At 47.3% G+C, this 20450-nt stretch overlaps 1 protein-coding gene across 7 annotated transcripts in view; it reads right to left on the bottom strand.

Annotated features, from left to right (window-relative positions):
* Positions 1 to 2299: 2299 nt before the first annotated feature.
* Klhl22 (kelch like family member 22) overlaps positions 2300 to 20450 on the bottom strand; it is a 37127-nt gene continuing 18976 nt past the window's right edge. For 5 of the 7 annotated variants that reach the window (XM_063226086.1, XM_063226088.1, XM_063226087.1 and 2 more), the window contains exons 4-8: positions 15850 to 16568; positions 9206 to 9398; positions 5558 to 5791; positions 2956 to 3270; positions 2300 to 2544 (exon numbers count right to left, since the gene is read on the bottom strand). In XM_063226086.1, coding sequence (XP_063082156.1) covers positions 2479 to 2544; positions 2956 to 3270; positions 5558 to 5791; positions 9206 to 9398; positions 15850 to 16568 — 1527 coding nt within the window. In that variant the 3' untranslated portion in view covers positions 2300 to 2478. Of the gene's footprint in view, positions 3271 to 5557; positions 5792 to 9205; positions 9399 to 15849; positions 16569 to 20450 lie in introns of all 7 variants that reach the window. The other 2 variants (XM_063226091.1, XM_063226092.1) reach the window with 2 other exon arrangements.

Here is a 20450-nt window from a genome sequence, read left to right as displayed (position 1 = left end):
TGCTTGGAGGCCCCTCCCATGGAGGTTCACCATGGCTTCTGCAAACAGATCAGCACAGGTCCTTGAGGCTTGACAGGCATTGAGCCTCCCCTAGGCAGGAGGAAACACTTACCTCAGCTAGGCCAGGTTCAGGACAGGCATCTCCAAGTCCACCCACCGTTCCCCCTGCTCCTGACCCCCTCTTCGATGACCTGGATGATGTCTCCAACCCACACCCATCCCTATCCCCAGGAGCTCCTAAATATGTCAAATCTGTCAGTGTGCCACCTGGATGAGTCTTTCAAATTCACATCTGGCTGCCCCCATTGCCCTCAGCATGACTGTCAGTCTCTCAGCCTCACAGCATCCTCCATGTGGTCCAGACATTTTTTAGCATATGGTGACTGAGTGTCACAGGAAGGGACTTCATCGGTTCCAGTCACCAAGGCATCCCCTATCCCAAAGAGCTATGGGCAGAAAGAAGAAAGGGTAAACACCAGGATGAAGCTGTGGATTCCCAGGCACCCACAAGATGACTGCTTCGGAGGCAAACTGAGAAGCCTAGTTCTGGCTAATTAGTTCTGGCCAGTGTGGCTTCCTAAAGGTGCACTGGAAAGGTAAGGAGTTAGCATGAGAGCAGGGCCCGAGGGCATGGCCACAGCGGAGGGCCCAGATTGGGCTGCCTGGGCATAGTGTGGCCTCCTATACCTTATGGGCCCTTGAGGTAAGGCAGAGGCAGGCCCAGACCATGCCAGAACAAGCTATCTCCTATGCTACTCAGACTTCCATAGGCCATTCTTTTTTTTTTGTCTTTTTCTTTTTTTATCGATACTGGGGATCGAACTCACGACTGCTTGCTTGCAAGACAGGCGCTTATGCCACTGAGCTAAATCCCCAGCCCCCCAGAGGCCATTCTTTCCCCTCTGTAAATTAGAAGCTCATGGCCACATTGGCTTGGGTTGAGGTAGTGCTGGCAGTCTGAAGAGATGCTGGTCAGGCAATTCAGGCAAATTTCCTTTCCAGAAACTTCTGTGGTTCTGCAGGAATTGTTATCCTGGCCTGCCAGATGGTAGTACAGACAGGGTATGCAGGTTAACTGAAATTTACAGAACGGGGTTCCTACTCTAAGCCGGTAGCCTCCCAACTCCCACCTTTCCCTCAGGAGCAGGAGAGATGATACTACAGGATGTAGCCACACTGCCCCATTGGAAGTGACCCATTAGGGATAAGCTTGGACTTGCCACTCCAAGCTCTCTGCATGTGATGTCATTTCCTTAAAGGTCCCTAAGCCTCAAGACAGTCAAGGTCACAAACACCACCTGGGGTTAGGCACCAACTCAGGGCCTCTATCCTACAGTTCTTAGTAGGTTCAGAAAGGAGCCCAGAGCAGCTGATCACCTGCCCCTTTCCTTCTCTAATTCCTCCCACCATGGCACACACTGACTGTCCCTCTACTGTCTTCCATGCCAGGGCCCCACTGAGAAAATCTGGTGGTTCCCATGATCTGCCCACTTGGCTGTAGGACAGGGCCTTTCAGAGGTGCCAGCCTGCCCACAGAACCAGCCTGCAGCAGGGCTGGAGCTAGTGGGTGCAGACTCTGAAGCAGGCAGGCAGGAGGTGTTCAGGTGGAATAAAGCTTTGCGTGGCCTGGAAGCTGGGCCAAGTGATGAGTTTAGTGCAGCCCTGGCCTATTCACGTCAGGCCACTGGCTATGGCTGACAGCTCCAGGACAGTGAGACCCAGGCATATGTGGATAGGGGAAAGTCCCTTCCATCACTGTGCCAGCACGTGCCTTCCGACAACATGCCAGAGAGTCACCTGGTGAACCAGACAGGAGGTGGGGAGGGGCCATCCAGGCTGTGTCTTGTGATCCCCTCCTGTGACATGATGCTGACTAACTCCCTAGGCACTGAGGTGCCTGCTTCTTGACTCTGAGGCTAGGAGTTTACTCAGGCTCTCTTCCTCCAGGTTTATTTATTTATTTTTGAGGTGCCTCATGCATGGTAGGCAAGCACTGTACTGCTGAGTTCCACCTCTAGCCTTGAGAGGTTTCTAATGACCCGGACTTAAGTTCACTAGGCCCTGGTTGTCAAAAGCTGCTGAGGCAGCTGGGGTAGCCACCTGCCACCAGACCAGGGCAGGTTCCTGGCTTCCTGATGACCACTCCATGCCATTCAGTTCTGGCTGAGAGTTTAGCTTTCACAATGCAGCCGGCCTCCAAGATAACTGTGACCTTGGAAACCCACCCCCTTCCAGGATGCTGCTCAGACACACTATGTGGAAATGAACTAAGGCCATAGCCACAGGAAGACAGTTAACATCTTTTGTATAATACTTTATTCTATTTATCAACAACACAGGGTCAGAAAAACCCAATGGTAGGGATCTCTTCATCATCAGAGCCAGTCCCAAGCAACTTTTACGTGTCTTTGCTCCCTTTCTGCACTCTGGGAGCTCCCAATCACTCAGGGTCCAGCTGTTCCTGGAGCCTTGCTCTACTCACGGAAAAGAAGGGTGGGTGCCATGTGCCTTAGCGCCTCTGCCCAGGCTCCCAGTCCCCAGGTCCTGTTGGAGAATAGACCTTCTCAGCCCATCAGGGACTAGATTAGGGAAGGAGGGGGCAGTAGAGACAGGGTGATGTAAGACGCACAAAGCTCACCAAGAAGGACCAGGCCTAGTTATTCCCTCAGAGGACTATGGCCTTTTGGAAACATTTCCAAGCATGACATAAACTACAACCACGGGGTCTACACCAGCCCTTCAAACGCTGAGGGGCTGGAGTAAAGAAAGGAGTGGTTGGAGCTGGTGAGCCACGTTCTAGGGGAACTGCCGGAACCTAGGGCCAAGTGTGCTGGCCTCAACCTGTGGATCACACTGCCCTGGAAGCCTCAGCCAACCCTCCCTCTGATGCCAGGCACTGAAGTCCTAGTCCTCACTAGAGTTGTCAAACTCCTCCCAGTCTGACACACTCATCACCTCTGAGGCGAAGTCTGGGTCAGCCTGGCTGCGGTCAGGGGTCCTGCGGGGCTGCTCAAGGAGCAGGGAGCGGGGCAGGGTGAGCACACAGGCTGCCAGGCCGGAGATGGAGTTGTCCAGCTGGGGTCCCTCCTCCCAGCAGTCCTTTTCCACATCATAGATGTGCACATAGCCTGTACGACTGCCACGGTTGTGAGAGCGGCCACCCAGCACATAGATCCTGTTGTCCAGCACAGCAATGCCAGGTTCACCATGCCCAGCTGGGAGAGGGCAGACAGATGACCACTGTCCAGAGGAGCAGCTGTAGCAGGCCACCTGCAAAGCCAAGGCCAGGGTCAAGGGTTGGCACCTCCTGGGAGAGGATGCCAGTCCACTGCAGGCTAACTGACTAGGTTAGCCTTGGTCACCTGCCACTCTGACAAGCTCTCAGAAAAATGATGCAGGGCCAGCACTGCAAAAGGTCATCCATGGGCAAGATGACACTCTAACCTGCTCAGACACAGTCAGGTCTTCAGCAGGGCTACTGTAGACCTCCTGCCTGGAACAGTACCACTCCCTCCTGCCTTACTTGGGCACAGGCCAGCCTCTGGCTCCCATATGCAGGTGCCCCCCGCTCAGTTCTGTCATTTGCCATGTTCGAGGGCATTTTCCTCTCCTCCACAAGACAAGGCTGACCCCACCTAAATGTCTTACTACCTCCAGCACATCCAACACTAGTGGAGAACACAGTGTGGAAGCAGTTACTTGCTGACTAATTGTGATGACCAGTGTTTTCTATCTTTAAAACTAAACAAAGACATGAGGAAATGTTCAACTTACTAGAATCAAAGAAATGCAAAACCAAAATGTCAACTGTTAACTAACAACCACTGGGAAAGGGGAAAAACATCATGAAATCTAACGCTGATGAAGGTATGATAAAGCCACACTTGTGTGTTTCAGTCTGACACAATGTATCAGGAAAAGAATTCGGCAATGTGTATTAAGAGCCATAAAATCTTTTTTTTTTGAGATAGGGCCCCACTATGCTATTTGGACTGGCCTTGAGCTCACTGTGTAACCCAGGCTGGCCTTGAACTCATGATGATCTTCCTGCTTCAGCCTCAGGTGCTAGGATACAGGCATGTGCCACCATGCCCAGCAAAATTTTATCCTTCTGATTAATCCTTTTTGGTTCTCTAGCTTGGTAGGCAAAATAATGGCCCCTTAAAGAAGTATAGGTTCTAATCTCTGGCCTTGTGAATGTTATTTTATATGGCAAAAGTGATTTTGCAGATGGGATTAAGGGTATAGTTCTTTTTTTTTTTTTTTTTGTCTTTTTGAGACAGGGTCTCTCTATGCAGTTCAGGCTGGCCTTGAGCTCACTTTGTAGCCTAGGCTGGTCTTGAACTCGAAATGATCCTCCTGCCTCGGCCTCCCAAGTGCTGGGATTACAGGAGTGAGCCACCACGCCCGGCTTGTTTTTTTTTTTTGTGTGTGTCTTTTTCTTTTTTATTGGTACGGGGATCGAACTCACGACTGCCTGCTTGCAAGGCAGGCGCTTATGCCACTGAGCTAAATCCCCAGCCCAAGGGTATAGTTCTTGAGGTAAGGTTGTTTTGTTATGTTTTCAGTGAATTTTTAAGGTAGACCCAGTACAGAAGTCCTCTGACTTAAAATGGTTCAACGTACAGTTTTTTTAAACTTTACAAATGTACACAAGTGATATATATTCAGTAAAAACTATACTTCAGATTAGGAATTTTGGTCTTTTCAGGCTAGTGATGCTAGGCAGCATGAGTGAGCTGTAGCTAGTCAGCCACTCCATCTCGAGAGTGAACAACTGAGTCTTTTTTTGTTGCTGTTTTTTTTTGTTTCTAGACAACTGAGTCTTGACAGTGTACCATACTGCTAAACTGTAAGTTAAGTTAAATACATTGTTTGACCTAGGGTATTTCAGTTTAACATGAATCTATGAGGGCATAACCCCATTATAAATGAAGGAGCATCTATAATCATACAAGCCCTTTATAAAGGAAGGGGACAGCCAAATGAGAGGATTCTATCTATTTAAGTTGCTTTGAAGATAAGGTGTCCCTAAGTCAGGGATGGTGGCCTCTGAAGCCAAGAGGGGCCTGCAAGGAAACAGGAACTTCTACCCTGCAACTACCAGGGATGAATTATGCCAACAACAGAGAGAGGGATCCTCTCCGAGGGCTTCACTGTAGAAAAAAGGTCCAACCTGATTATACCTTGATTTAAGTCTGCCAGACTTCTGACCTACAGAACTGTGCTGCTGTGGTGACTGTTTTACCACAGAAGCATTATAGCGGTGTGCTGGCCTATGTGTGTGGGATAGGACACACTGGAATTCTAACTTCTTGTTAAAAAAAAAAAGGGAGGGAGTGGAGGAGCAGTACCGGACATAAACCTAGGGAATACTGAACTAAATCCCCAGCCCTTTGGTGTTTTGAGACAAAATCTCCCTAAGTTGTTGCCCAGACCGGGCTCAAATCTGTAGTCTTCCCCCTTCATCTGCACAAGTAGTGGGATTCAAGAGGCACCATGTCTGGCTTTCTGATCAGTTTTGCTGCCCAAGTGGGCAGCTCTGGACCTTGCTCACCTGAAGCACATCCCTTCTGTAGCCAGCGTCATTGTTGCTGCCCCCGATCACATACAGCTTGTCAAGGAGTGTGGCCATGCCATGCCAGGCTCGCCGCACTGGCCCATCAGCCAGAGTGTGCCAGGTATTGCTGCCTGGGTCATAACAGTGCGTCTCTTTCAGGTAGTCCTCCCCTCTGCGGCCGCAAGTAATGTACATCTTCCCCTCCAGTGTCGCACCTGCATGGGCATACACCTGCGTGGAGCAGCCATGACAGCAGCAGTCAGCAAAGAGGGTGCAAGAGGGCAGTGAGAAGGGTGGCCAGGCAGCCTCTGCCGAGGCCACTCCCTGCCCCAAACCTGCCTCAACTACTTCCTGAGGCTTCTGACTTTCTGACTTGCTTCTTGGGTTCTAAACAGACTGACTCTTCTACTTGGTGACCCCTGACTTCTGCCCAACAAGTGATACATCTATAGACCCAGAGTTCAAACCCCATCTTTGTCTTTCTTTTGCTCCTAAAGGAAACATCTGCTTGGAAGAATTCCATGAAAACCAAAGCATCCTTTTCAAAGCTGGTCAGGAAAAGGACACAGCATAAGGGAAAAGTGTCCCATATACAGAGACCTCAAACCCTCCTTTGCACCCACTGGCCAAGCAACTCTACCAACCTGCTGACCCAGCCCTCCATATCTGTTTGCAGACAGTACCTATCTGATACTACTTGATGTGAGCAAAACACAATAAGACAAAAAGAAAAGAAAAGAAAGGAAAAGAAATACAGTTGGCCCTCTGTATCTGCAGGATGGAAAATACTTTCACATATTGTGTCTGTACTGAACATGCATAGGCCTCTTCTTGCCATTATTCCATGAATAAGAGGTAATAACTACTCACACAACATTTGCACTGTAGTAGGTATTTAAGTAAGGTTCTATGCAAAAACTATGCTTTTCTTGCGGGGGGGGGGTCCTTTTTGAGACAGGGTTTCACTATGCAATTCAGGTTAGCCTTGAACTCACTCTGTAGGCCAGGCTGGCCTCAAACTTGCAGTGATCCTCCTGCCTCAGCGTACTGAGTACTGGGATTACAGGTGTGTACCACCAAGCCTGGGGATTGAGTGTAGGCCTTCACAATGGGGATTGAACTCACAACCTCACACTTGCCAGGCAGATACTTATGCCACTGAGCTAAATCCCTGGCCAGGCCTTCACAATTTGCTACACCTCCAGCTCTTTTTATTTATTTTTTTGAGGCACAGTCTCATTAAATTGCTCTGGCTGGGTTCAAATTTGTGATCCTCCTGCCTCAGTCTCCCAAAGTGCTAGGATTAAGGCATGTACCACCATACCTCATAAAAAATTTTCTTGTATGTTCTTGAGAGAGCATCTCGCTATGTAGCTCAGGTTGGCTTTGAACTCATGGTGATCCTCCTGCTTCAGCTTCCTAAGTGCTGGGATTACAGGCATGCACTACAGCACCTGGCCCAAAGTTTCCATTTGAAACAGTCCCAATTTACAGATTTTTCTTTTTGTGCTACATGCATTTGAAGTGAAGTCTCAAAGCTCTCCTGGCCCCACACCTTGAAGCTTTTTTTCCCTAAAAGTTTGACAGCTTTACATACTACATTTAAGTCTACAAAATATTATAATTCACTTCCAAAACCACATGTTAGTCCATCACTCGTTTTCACCTTCACAGGTTCCAGCACTGCTCTGTGCTTCTGCTCATGCTCCTCTCCGCCACCTCTTCACAATGTTCACCCAGCTTCCCCTCTTCAGGATAGACTGTGAGGCTCCTCCTGCCCCTAGAAGGTCCAGCCAGGTCCTGCAATCAGCTGATGGCCTGCTTTTCTTTTGTGCTTAGTCTCACGGACACCTTGTCAGACAGAACTTCTCCAAGCATGTGTCTTGCAAGAGCCTCCCACCTCCTTTCTTCATCCCACTTATGACTACCGTAACAACTTCACTGACTTGTGGGGTAGTTAAATCATGGTCTCTCTTGCAAGGCTGTAAACACCTTAGGAGATAAAGTTTGCTATTTCTTGTTATTATTGGATCCTAAGACTTGGTTCATATCAGGCAATTTATAGTTGCAGAAAGAACCGAAAACAAACAAGCGGAGAGGAACTGCTCAACGTGGCCATGTTAGTTGAAGACCAAGGCTGCCTTCTTGTGGCCAAGATGGAGAACTGCAGCTTCTCTTGTTGCCTCAAAGACTGGTCCATCCCCTGCCTCCACTTCTGGAGGCCCTAAATGGGATCCAGGAGCCCTCATCATTCACTAGGTCTCAAGGGCCCCTTGATCTTCACCATGAAATTGTTTCATCTTTAGGATTGCAGTAAGGAGTGCCCTCCAAAGAGGCTCCTTTCCTCCAAAGAAGATGAGCAAGCAGCAGGCCACTGCTGCAAGCGCACAGTTGTCTGTGAGGAAAGATGACAGGTCTCTGTGTTAGCTGTGCTAGTGACCTGGGTACAGAGGAGTGGGACTCATCAGGGAGATCCCATTCCTCATACTCTGAGGTCAAAGTTTCAGTTTTAGAGTGAGGAGCGACAGAGAAATGGTGGGCATTGGAAAGAGGGTCCTGCAAAGGTCCTAGAGTCAGCACAGGACAAACAAGTGTGGAACAGAGTCCTTGGCTTCCATACCATCCTCTGACTCTGGTGCTCAGGGATCCTCAAAGGCATCATCAGGCTACAGGTACTCTGCAAACAGCAATGCTGGCACTAGCAGGATGCATATCCTGTCCTCAGAGACTGAGACTTGGCAAGCAAGGGTTGGCACAGCTTCTTCCTTCCCCTGGGCCCCATGGCTCATTTTCTGGGCAGGTCCAAGTACTGGAAAGCCACAGGAAGAAGGAGAGCTGCCCTCTAAACATCTAAACATCACCTCTGCATAATGAACATAACGTTAAGCAACTTCAAATTAGAATAAATCAGTGTTTTTATATAAAGGGCTAGGAACACAGCTCAGTGGCACAAACAAGTGTGAGGTTGTGAGTTCGATCCCTGGTACGAAAAAAAAAAAGTATTTTTGTGTAAATGCACCTGATTTTTATTTGCAATATGAAGAGTAGAACCTTGAAAGCAGTTTGGCTTCTAGAAGGCCTCGTCTTCCCAGGGACCTGTGAGCACAAGTTAGTGAAACAGGTTGCTGAGAGCTCTCCTCTCCCTCAGGATCCTTCTTGTTTAATGTCCTACTTCATTTTAGCTGGGCTGGAGGACAAATACAGGAGGTTTTTGTCTACAATGAACTACAAGATTAAAGCAGTTTATGGGTCCAGGATGGCATGATACAGATCAACATGTCTAAGTATTTTGCCAAGTATGGTGGCGCATGCCTGTAATCCCAGCACTTGGGAGGCTGAGGCAGGAGGATTGCCATGAGTTTAAGCCAGCTTGGGATCTATAGTGGGTTCAAGACCAGTCCGAACTGCATAGCAAGACCCTGTCTCAAAACAAAAACAAAGATCAGCATGTGAGACTCAGGAGAGATACTGTCTGAAGAATGGGGTCTGGACCCTCAATGTGCCCACACTCTATAGGATACTGGGAGCAATGTAGGCCATGCTTCCTGGGCCTATTTTCCTGATCTTGGCCTTTACATCTGGGCCTCCAACTCCCGAACGCCCAGGGAAGGAAATCCAGAAGGTCTTCTTGGAGTGCTTCCTTACCTCCCTCTTGAGTGGAGCCACATAGGTCCAAGAATTGGTGGAAGGATCATAGCGCTCCACAGCATTCAGGTCATTGTGGTAGTCGCGTCCTGCCACGGCATAAATGTACCTGCCCACAACACACACACACAGGTCTGCGTGCTCCTGTTGCAAGGACTGGATCTGGAACCAACGGTTATGCCGAGGGTCGTACCTTTGAGGGGACATGAGGACAAAGTATAACTGACCAGCAAGCAGCTTGCCCTTTGGGCCCAGTGCCTGCTCCCACCCTTCCTGTGTGATGCAGCCCAGCCTGAATGTCCCCCACCTTGGCAGCCCCCACAAGCCATAACATATTGACCAATTGACAGCCAGCAGGATGCTACATCACAGCATGGAAGCTAAGAGCCTCTTGGATTTCTGCCCAAGATGCTGGTCTTTCCAAGTGTAACCTCTGGGACAGTTTCTAAGCCAATAGTGCACCCCAGGATACCTATCTGCTATTCCTATGCCTACCTTTATCTCATCTGTCCCCATTTAGGAAGACTCCAGATAAACCACAAACCTCATTATGTGGGGCTGCTCAGATGTACTGTCTTCATAGTAGCCATCATATCCTTAGCCTTGTCAATATCCAGCAGTGCCAGGCTTCCCTCAGCCCTGCTTCACACATCTGAAGTAACTATCTCATTTTTTATTCCACCTCTGCTAGGCTCCCAAACTGGGCATCCTGTTACCCCCAAAGTCTCCCTCCTATGAAGTGGGAATCCTCCTAACCTGCACTGTGGGCACAATGAGGGCAGGGTCCTGTAGGATTCTAGGGATACCCCATGAAGAAAAGATACAGGATGGCTTGCAAGGAGTCTCCCTTGGGCTCAGGAGGGTAGCTGGGCTGAAGCTGCCTGGAAGAACAGGATGCAATGTTGAGCAGCTCAAGCCCAAGGCCTGTGGAGAGGGGAGGGTGCTCCAGGCAAGAAGGCAGGGACACTGACCTTCGCTGAGCCTAGCCCTCTCAGGCACTATTACTGTAGTTCACTCTCCCGACAGCAGAGCCACTTCATGCCCCACAGTGCAGCTTCCCCTCATCACAGACCGTTTTTCCCTCCTTGCCAATTTTCATGAAATGGTCTAATCCCCAAGCGGTGGGCCTCATTCTCCTTCTCTGTACAGTCAAGTGTCTTCTCTCTGTCCACCCACCCTGCTTGTTCAGGCTGCCCCTTCTGGCCCTGCTTATCCACAGCAGGGATCTCAGCTGCCCAGCTCTGCCAACTATTACTCACCGTCTGTCCTGCATTGTGGACCCACTCTGCTAATGCCTTACAGCTACTTCCACTTGGCTGCTCACCTGTCCTCTACACAGCTCAGTGCTCCTTGTCCGTCTGCTCCCATCCATACCAGTGAGGTCCCAACTCAAATTTCCAAATCCAAATGCTCCGAACCCAGCATCCAAAGCTCCTCCCAGTACACAGCCCACCTTTCCTTTCTCTCCCCAACCCTATCCCTTGGGGGCTCTTCCCTTTCTCTCCGTGTCCAAACCTGGTACTCTGCAGGGCCCATGTACAATATGCAGGGAGCTGTCCTGCTGGGTGAACAGATGACCCAAAAGGGACAAGGGGCCAGGACCCATGAGCCTGAAGCCCTCATTTTTCTCCCAATCCATGTCTGGTATTTTTCTCTGGAGCAGCCACCCAGCTGCCAGCGTCTGCCCAGCTCTGATTCTGATGCTCCTTGGTCAAGGGCACATGGCCAGTTACAGCTTTTGTCATGTAAGTGCTTTCCCTTTGGCTTATACCCAGTGAAGAGATTAGTTCATTCTTCACTCAGAGTCCAAGTTAGACATGCTCTGCAGCTGCTTTTTCTTGCCACTGGCCTTTGACCAGCCCATAGGAATACAGGAAGCATGTCTGTCAGGAGGCAGGGCCACTAGCAGAGAGGACACACACCTGAGTCACGCTGACCTGCCCATCTAGCTGGGTGCAGCTGGGCATCACTTTTAATCTCTCAGCTTCTGCATTTGCCCAGTGGCCTAGAACATGTCACCAAGAATCATAAAGGACAAGAAGCATAAAAGGTTTCCTTGTTAACTTGTTAGGGGTGGGTACCTAAAAGACCAGAGTTCACTGCTACAGTCCTGTATCTCAGCACGCCATCTGGCACAGGTAGCTGTGAACTATCTGCTGAGTGAGGAAAGCATAGGAGTAAGACTACCAGTACGGAGCTCACTCATTCACTTGACAAATACCACAGCGCTCAGCATAGGGACTCCAAAGGGTCAGGGCACTGACTTCTGCTGCAGCAGGGGAAACAGAAACACAGTAAGCAAGCGCCCCACGGAATACCAGAGGCAGGTAGAGTGATCAGTCAGCAGGGCCTGGGAAGGGCAGCTATTTTCAGCAACCAGAAAAGCCCTCCTGAGACTAGAACTGGGGAATGAGCCAGTGGAAGGCGGAGCTGAGCCCAGCAGTTGGAGCTCACAGAGGTTCTGTCATTTGGTAGATGGGGGATAGTCACTGCCTTTCAGCAGATGCGCTGTGCTTCCAATAATCTGCTCTGGGCAACCATCCTATTTTCAGACTAGACCACATCTGCTCTTCCCACCAGAGGGAGACAAAACTCTCTAAATGCTTCCACTTGCTTCCTGGTCTTCTGCCCTCCATTTCTTTTCTTTTTCCTCAGACAGGGGGTCTCGCTATGTTGTACAGGCTGGCCTTGAACTCTTGGTGATCTTCCTGACCCAGCCTCCAGAAGGCTGGGATTACAGGCATGTGCCACCATGCCTGGCTGGCTGCCCTCAGTCTCTTAGGCTGAGTTCATTTGGACTTATGGCTTCATATTTAAGGAATCATACACATACGCACTTACAACACTGGACAATAATTTAGATGGAACACAAGTTTGGCGTGTTTCTTATTTCTCTCCATGTGTTTTTGTGTGTGGGGGGAGCTTCTGGGACAGAACCAAGGACCTCATACTCTACCACTGAGAAACACCTCCACCTAACTGCTGCTTTACTGAATTTCCCATTTTATGGAACAGAGCCTCAAATAGTATTTTTTTCTAAAAAAATAATAGTTTTTTTTTTTTTTTTTTAAGAGTCTCACTATGTAGTGTCAGACTGGCCTTGAGCTCATCAGGTTAGCATCAAACTCATGGTACTCCTCCTGTGTCGGCCTCTCAAGTGCTAGAATTATAGGAGTACACCATCTCACCCAGCTAGCTGAATGCCTCATAAAAATAAAAACAGCTTAATCCCTACTATGGACTGAATGTTTGTACACTCCAAAACTCCTGTGTTGAAGCCCTAATACCTAATGTGATGGTACTTGGAGATGGGGCCTTTGTGAGCTAACGAGGTCATGACAGTAGAGTACTCATGATAGGTTTAGTGCTCCTATGAAAGGAAGAGACTAGAGCCAGGCATGGCAGTGCACAACTGTAATCCCAGCACTTGGGAGGCTGAGGCAAGAGGATCAAAAGTTTTAGGCCATCCTGGGTACATAGTAAGATCTTGTTTCAAAAGACAAAAATAAAAAATAACAATAAAAGTAAGAAACTAGAGCTCACACCCTACCATGTGAAGACATAGCAAGAAAAGTCCTTTACTGGGACTGGGTCAGCAGGCACCATGATCTTAGACTTCCCAGTAACCGAACTGTGAGAAATACATGTGTTTAAGATACTCAATCTATGGTATTTGTTACAGCAGCCTGAATTGACTAAGATAGTGACTTTAATCCAGATTTTTGGCCTGCAAAACTATTGCAAACTCAGAGATACAATCTAGATTTGGTACAAAAAATGTTTTTGAATTCTTTCCTAAATTTAGGGTTTTTTTTCCTTCTGAATATCCACAACTTAAATGTTTCCATGACTGTTAATGCTTTAAAGGCTGTATTTTATGTAGAGTCAGGAATCATGGCAAGGTAAGACTGGTTACCTCTAGGTATAGCACACAATCAGTGTTTCACACTCATAGGGCTGCTCTGGAAAAAGCATTAAAAAAATGTAGGTAACTATGATCTGAATACAGGACCCTGATCTCTTCTTGTCTCTCTCTCTCTCTGGTTCAAAATATAACTCCCACACACTCCATTACTGCCATCCTTCCTCACAGAGGCCAAAATAATGGTTACCGAATTCACACCAAGATCATAGATTTTGAACCTCCAAAATTATGAGCTAAATAAACCCCTGTTCTTTATAAGTCAGTTGTCTCAGGTATTTCATTGTAATATGAAGGTGACTGATACAGTAATAGATGCAATCAAAGAAAAAATAAAAGAGAAACAATGGTGTTATGGAGGCAAATATAATTTGCTTTAAGAGATAACTTCATGGATGTGGTGGCACATCATGTCTATAATCCCAGCACTCAGCTGAGGCAGGAGAACTGTCACAGGTGAGGCCAAACTGGACTATACAGTGAGACCCTGCCTCAAGAGAAAGAAAAAAAAAGGAAACTTCACATAGGTTTTTCTGTATCAGAGCTTTATGATACAAGCTGGTAGGTACAACTCCTTTATAATTCCTTAGAATACAAACTCTAATTTACTGCAAAAACTTCCTTTCTTACACTTTGAGGGTCTACAGCAGTGATGGGGAACCTTTTTACAGCTTTTAATGATAGCTCGCTGTGGCATGCATGCCATAGGTTCACCACAACTGGTCTGTAAGTTCTAAAGTGGGTGAGCTATGAAAAAGGAAAGAGGAGAAAGAACCGAACTCTTAGAACATTCAAATTAAAGGACTACTTAGGACTGGGGATACAGCTTTGCGGTAGAGCTTTTGCTTAACATGCATGAAGTCCGAGTTTGATTCCAACAAGAGATCAAAACAAACATTCAGAGATTCATTTAGAAGTTTTGAGTTCACCAAAGATGAATGAAACTTTTCTTTTGTAGCAATGACAGGTATCAGATTAGACAGCAAGCAGGTAAGCAGGCTGTGGCCCTGCCCACCAGCTCTACCCTCTGGGTGTGCTTACCCCATGAGGTAGGTCTTGCCATCTCCACCTGTCACCACCATCCAACTCCCAAACTGGAATTTGAAACTGGAGTTATTGATCACAGGGGCAGTGTCAGTTTTATCTAGAGTTTGGCTTTGATCTTGTAGCACATGTCTACAAGAATATGATCACTGTTTTGAATGAAACTGAGATCAACAACACATAACAGGAGATCAGAATACAGGAGCAGGCAGAGCCCCCAAGAGTGACACCCCGGGACAGCCTTGTACAAAAGTCTAGCCTCCCTGCTAGGTACACAGCTACTTCTACCTTCTATTGTGGGGCAGAGATGAGGCATTCCGAAGAGCTCAGCTTTGTAGTTCTGTGGGTTTCTTTAGGTAAGAAGGCCTGGCTTTGGCCCTGCAGCTGTGAAACTGAGCCCCTAAAAGAAAGAAACTTTGAGACTGGGTCAGAGGGAAGCCAGAATCTGCCACAGCTGTATCTACTGAGCAGTATTTGGTTAGATGGGAAATGAAGGAAGTTATTTTCTCCTTTCTGAACTCTACTGTTTCTCATATTTAATCACAACATATTACTAGCAAGCTTTGTTTGAATCTTACCAGTTTAACGAAAGTGACTGCTCTTTCAAGCTAGGAGAGCAGAAATACCAGAGGAATGACCATCGCATTCTGAGTTAGGATCACTATGCTTGCTTCCTAAAGGCATAGCCAGGCCCAGATCTCACCCCAGTCCTTATCCTAGAAGACAGAACATGAACATGAATGTGAACTATGTCAATAGCTAGCTCAGGGGTGCTGGAAGCAGATGGCAATCTCTGTGAAGTCATTTTTTGTCTTGCAGGGCGAGGAGACTTCCTACACATACCAAGGTATGGTGGGTGTGTGTGTGTGTGTGTGTGTGTGCACGCACACACACACACAGGGTTGGTGGTGTGGCAGGAAACCTAGTGATAGCTAAGGTCATGGGTACTAGACTTACTGTTCCTTGCTCAGTCAAAGAAATTAACCTCTGGGATCACAGATTAGTTGACTGATAAAATTGGAGGTATTCTGCAGACTACAGCAACCCAAGAACTCATCTTAGCAAACTGCCTCCTTCCATGAAACCTTCTGCCCAGCACTTAGTTGACTATAGAGCCAGGAGGGATTTGGCAAGAGGCTAGCGAAGCTTGCTGGCCCTTCCCATTTCCCTGAGCGAGGCTGTGTACTCAGGTGGGCATAAGTCATCCTCCATCATGGAATGACAGTTAAGAGAGAAGAAACAGCAGAGCAGACCAGCAGGTAAGTAGAAACAAGATATAGCAAAACTCAGGAGTGAGCAAGATGGAGTAGCTACCCTATACAGCATGCCTCACTCCTTGTGCTAAGCCAGCCATGTACAACTCAGCACTCCTGGCAGAATGGGCAGGCTGGATCCAGGATGACTGGGTTTCTGAGAAGGACAAGGACAGAAGAAAATGAAAAGAATCTTGGTGCTCATTTCCCTTATCTCACTATGGTCTACATTCTCTGAATTCACCTGGACTTTATCCACAAAATAAGTGAACACCTAAGCCATGAACTTCAAGTAAAAAGCTAATGTGGAACCCAGGACTATGGTGAGGTGACCACCAGAACATGTCCCTGACCAGCCCATTAGCCAACAACTCTTGTACCAGAGTATCACCTGCAGACAGTTTCTGCCAAGTGCCCTTTCATACCTCCAGCATCGAGACTCAGCTCGGAATCCTTGGATGTTGTTGTCCCCTCCAATCAAATACACAAAATTATTGAGTACTGCAATGCCCTGGTTGGACATGCGGGGGGCCAAAGAGGCAGTGAAGTGCTTCCACTCTCCCAGCAGGGGATTCAGATACTTTGCCTGGTCACTGAGGACTGTGGACGGTGTAGAGTGAATGCCCCCAAAGCCCACGACACACTGGAAGTCTGAGCGTAACTCTGTCTGCGGGCTCTGCAGACTGGGCTGCAGACTCTCATTCTGATGGTACATAAGGGCGCTGGCCACCGTGTCCCTCAGTGGGCTGGGATCCAGCTTGTCATGCAGCCGCTGGAGGACGTCAGCTTCCATCAGGGGAAATCGTACTGTCTCAAGGAGTTTAGGGGGTTCGTGCAGTGAGATCTGGTCAGCCTGCACCTGCTCTAGGGTATAATGGTAGAGCAGGGCTCCCTCATACACCTCTGTCTCGCAGGACACTTCCAGGCGATTGCTGCTGAGGAGGGAGTAGACCTTGTCCAGGGGAAGCTGGCGATACTTATCAGTCCTTGAGAAGGCCACAAAGTTTTTCAGGATATAGGTGTCCAGCTGTTCGGTCAGGCGGCTCAAGTCAAAGAGCTCTGCCAGCCGGTAGACATCAAGGATGTTCTCCTCATCCACCCAGGACATGAGGAAATCACAGCAGAAATGGATAATTTCTGGGATCTGCAAAGAGAAGAACACTCATTCAAGCTGACTGACGGTGCGCTCAAGCAGTGTGATAGTAGAAATATGACTTACACGGCTGGGCCCTGCAACTGGTACCCTGGGGTGGGGGAAAAGTGGAACACACCCCCCCACACACACACACACATTTCCCAACAGATGATGGGATTACTACAGACTGACTGGGTTTAAATCCTGGCTTCAATGTGTGCCAAATAAGCCATGTATGGCATGTTCTTAACTTCTTTGAACCTCCATTTTTTCATCTATAAAATAAGTGGAGAGAAATATGTCAAGAATGAGCAGGTGCACAGGAATTACCTGACACTTAAAACATACCCTTGATATATGTCAACAGTCTTTTAGATCAAAAGTACTGACCCTCCAGAGAAGCAGGAGGTAGTATCATCAGTAACTGTGTCAGATATATCTGGTGTGGAAGGGGCCTGGGTCTCTTCCTGCCCCCACCCTAGGCCTCTCTAGAACAGTCTCCCTCCTCAAAAGTGTGAGGACTGAAAACAAGTTCCAGTGGGGGTTATGGACTCAACAATCTTTCCAGGCTTCACCAGGACCAGATCCTATGCCACCCATCACCCACACATTCAGAACTGCCAGCAGAGTATCTCCAGATACTTGACTGGCATGCATCCCAAGACCCTCACTCAAAATTCTTGTAAGGTGGCACACTGTTCTGAGTCCCCTTGACTGAGTCAAGAGACCCAGTGAACTCTCTAAGTAGGGCCCTTAGCTCTGTAGAAGCACTGATGGATGATGGGGGGGGGGGGAGGCAAGTGAGAGAATGGCACAGAAGTGAGACAGGTCTGAGAATCAGGCCACAGGGCCCTGAAGGTTGTCCAAGGACACTCTGGGATCTGATCAGCAAAGCATGACAGAAGGGAGACAAAGAGACAGGTCCAGGGATAACAAACTAGGTGCTGACTAGCTCTTTAGGAAAATAAGACTTTTAAAGCTGGGGATGTGGTAGAGTGCTTACCTAGCATACTCAAGGCCCTGGGTTCAAATCCCCAGTACTGAGAAAAAAAAGAGGAAAATAAGATTTTAGAGTTTCTCTAAAACTGGAAATATAGTTAGCCCTCCCTATTTGTATGCAGGTTCCACATACAAAGATCCAACCTACTGCAGATCTGTACACAGTGGCATATGCCCATAAATCCAACTACTTAGGAAGCTGAGGTGGGAGGATAAGAGTTTAAGTGGACTAGGTCATTTAGTGAGATTCCAGCTCAAAAATAAATGTAAAATTTATGTGGTGGGATATATACAAATACTATGCCATTTTACATGAGACTTGAACATCTTTGGATTTTTATCCTAAGGGAGTCCTGGAACCAGTTTCCCAAGGGTGGAACAATGACTATACTGGATTTATCCTGTAGCATTAACAATTGCACATATAGGAATTTTGCTAGTAGTTGAAGCTGATCAATAAACATTAAAAAAAAATTTTTTTTTAAAGTTCCAAAGATAGTTCCTACTTGCTTGCCGGGTCATATGCTTAAGGATAAAACTGTCAGAGGTGTTCCCCATCAGGGATATCTCTAGGATGCTGTTAGGTCCTAAAAGTGCTTGACCACTCATTTTATCCCACAAAAATCACTTCTGCTTTGCTTCTTCTTCCTAAAATCTAGTTTCTTAGCCAGGTATGGTGGCTCATGCCTATAATTCCAGCACTCAGAAGGCTGAGGCAGGAGGGTTGCTGCAAGTTTGAAGTCAACCTGGGCTACAAAGTGAGATCAAGGTCAGCCTGAACTACATAATGAGACTCTGTCTCAAAAAAAAAAAAAAAAATCCAGTTTCTTATATATCATATGGTTGGTTCCTGAAGACAGCAAAATGTGAGAGCCAAGAACAAGTGGGCTTGAACAGCAGCACCTTGAAAAGAACCTAGTGTCTGTACTTCCTTTTTGTTTTTAGAGAAGAGGGCTCTGTGCTGGGTGAAATCTTGCCAAGGAATTAGCGAAGAGCCATTGATGTAGGAGCCTCATCAAAAAATCAGAGAAGGGAATGCATTTGCTTAAGGTGATCCAACAAGAATAGTTTCCCTGGGATTCAGACCTAGGTGTCTGGGAACACAAAAAATATTAGATCCTAGGCTACCAAAGGACACAGCACATAGGAGCAAGCCACCAGCGGGAACCTGCTACAGGAACAGAATACTATCTGGTAGGTTTATGGACTCCATAATGCTATGCCAAGCAGAATTTGTTTTATATAATATTAAGTATTTTTAAAATGCAGTATGTCCCCTGGTTGACATGTTTTGAAATTTTGTTTTAGCCTGTTTTATCTCCTTGAAATAAAATGGAATTGGAAAAAAATGCAACATGTTAAAAACAAACCTAGCTGCTCCCACTAAGATAGCTTCTGTAGCACTGTGAATGGCCCAAGACTCCCAAGAACAATGGCCAAACCAAGTGGAAGAGACTGCATTTCTCTGAGCTGCAGGGTGGGAGGATAAAATGGTGCTAGGAAGATGATTTAGTGTCAGTATAACTCCATTATAAGTTCAAGGTCAGCTTGAAAAACTTATGGAGACACTGTCTCATAACTTAAAAATAAATTTGAAAGGGCTGCAGATGTAGGTTCAGTACTCCCTGGATCCAAACTCCAGTGCCACAAGGAAGGGGAAAAAAAAAAAAAGGAGAAAAGACAAACCAGGTGGGAGGCAGAAATGGAAGGAAGGAAGCCAGGACAAAGATAAAGAAAATGGAAACAGAGAACAAAGAGAGCTACCAGCAGGATTTGAAGAGACTGACTTGTCCTAACTTGAATATAGAAAATAAAGATGGTAAAGGAACCCAAGGGGGCAAGATTCTGAGCTCAGGGCACTGTCAGAGTGGTCAAAAGACATACAAAACAGGGAACCCGAAGCTCCAGAGAGGGAGCAGGTGTGGAGAGGGACAGTCATGCTGGCATGGGGACATGTTCTGAGGCAGCTGAGAAGCTGTGTTGGGAAGTCAGAAACCCAGATGAAGGTTCCCAAATTAACAGTGACAGGGTGGGAAGGGATAGATCTCTAAACCAAAGTACATGAGGAAAACTTTTTGCCCAATAAGCATGTATGGAATAAATAACTCCTACATATGGAGCCAACCTTAGGACAGCAGGGCACAGGGTACTATGCCAACTGAGGCCTTGAAATACCCATTATGTAGATTTTCTTACAACTGAAGTTTTTTCAAATTGTCCCAAACATGCTCTCATCTAAGAAAAGAATGATAAACTTAGCATAGCGTTTCATTTCACTTTCAAGAAAGGGGTAAGAAGTGACTCAACGTATCAAATCAACTTCTGATTGGGAGCTGAAAAGGACCTGCAGGCTCAGCCCTGTGTAACTACACTCATAGAAATTCAACTGGACCTTCTAGAGCCCAGGCCCCCTAAAGGTGTCCACTTGAAATAGCAGGGGCATGGGAGGTCCCAATTGCAGCCTCAGTAAACTTGAGCTTCTATTTAAAAAAAAAAAAGTATTTGAAAGGAAAAACGTTTTTTGGAGATGGAAGCAGGCCAGGCGTGGTGTAAGCCTATAATCCCAGCACTCAGGAGGCTAAGGAAGGAAGACTACCACAAATTCAAGGCTGGCCTGTGCTTCATGGTGAGTTCAAGACCAGCCAGTAGTACATAGCAAGACCCTATCACAAAAGAAAAAAAAAGATGGAGGAGCCAAAAATAGAGGGTGGACAGAAAGGGCGTGTGTGTGCTGCAAGGCTGGGGATGATCAGAGCTCCCAGAATTCCACAGCACACAGGCCACTGCACATATACAGCCTTGGGTCTGCCCACTTGGCTCCTGGCAGAGTGGCTAGGCCAGGAAAAGGAAGCAGCAAAAAAGTAAAGGGAAGTGGCAAGAGACCAACCCAAA

The sequence above is a fragment of the Cavia porcellus genome, unplaced genomic scaffold (genome assembly GCF_034190915.1).
Source record: "Cavia porcellus strain 051 isolate PalLab524CR breed Dunkin Hartley unplaced genomic scaffold, mCavPor4.1 scaffold_16, whole genome shotgun sequence".
NCBI classification, from domain to species: domain Eukaryota; kingdom Metazoa; phylum Chordata; class Mammalia; order Rodentia; family Caviidae; genus Cavia; species Cavia porcellus.
Note: the sequence above shows the minus strand (reverse complement) of the source record. Positions and strands in the feature narration are given on the sequence as shown.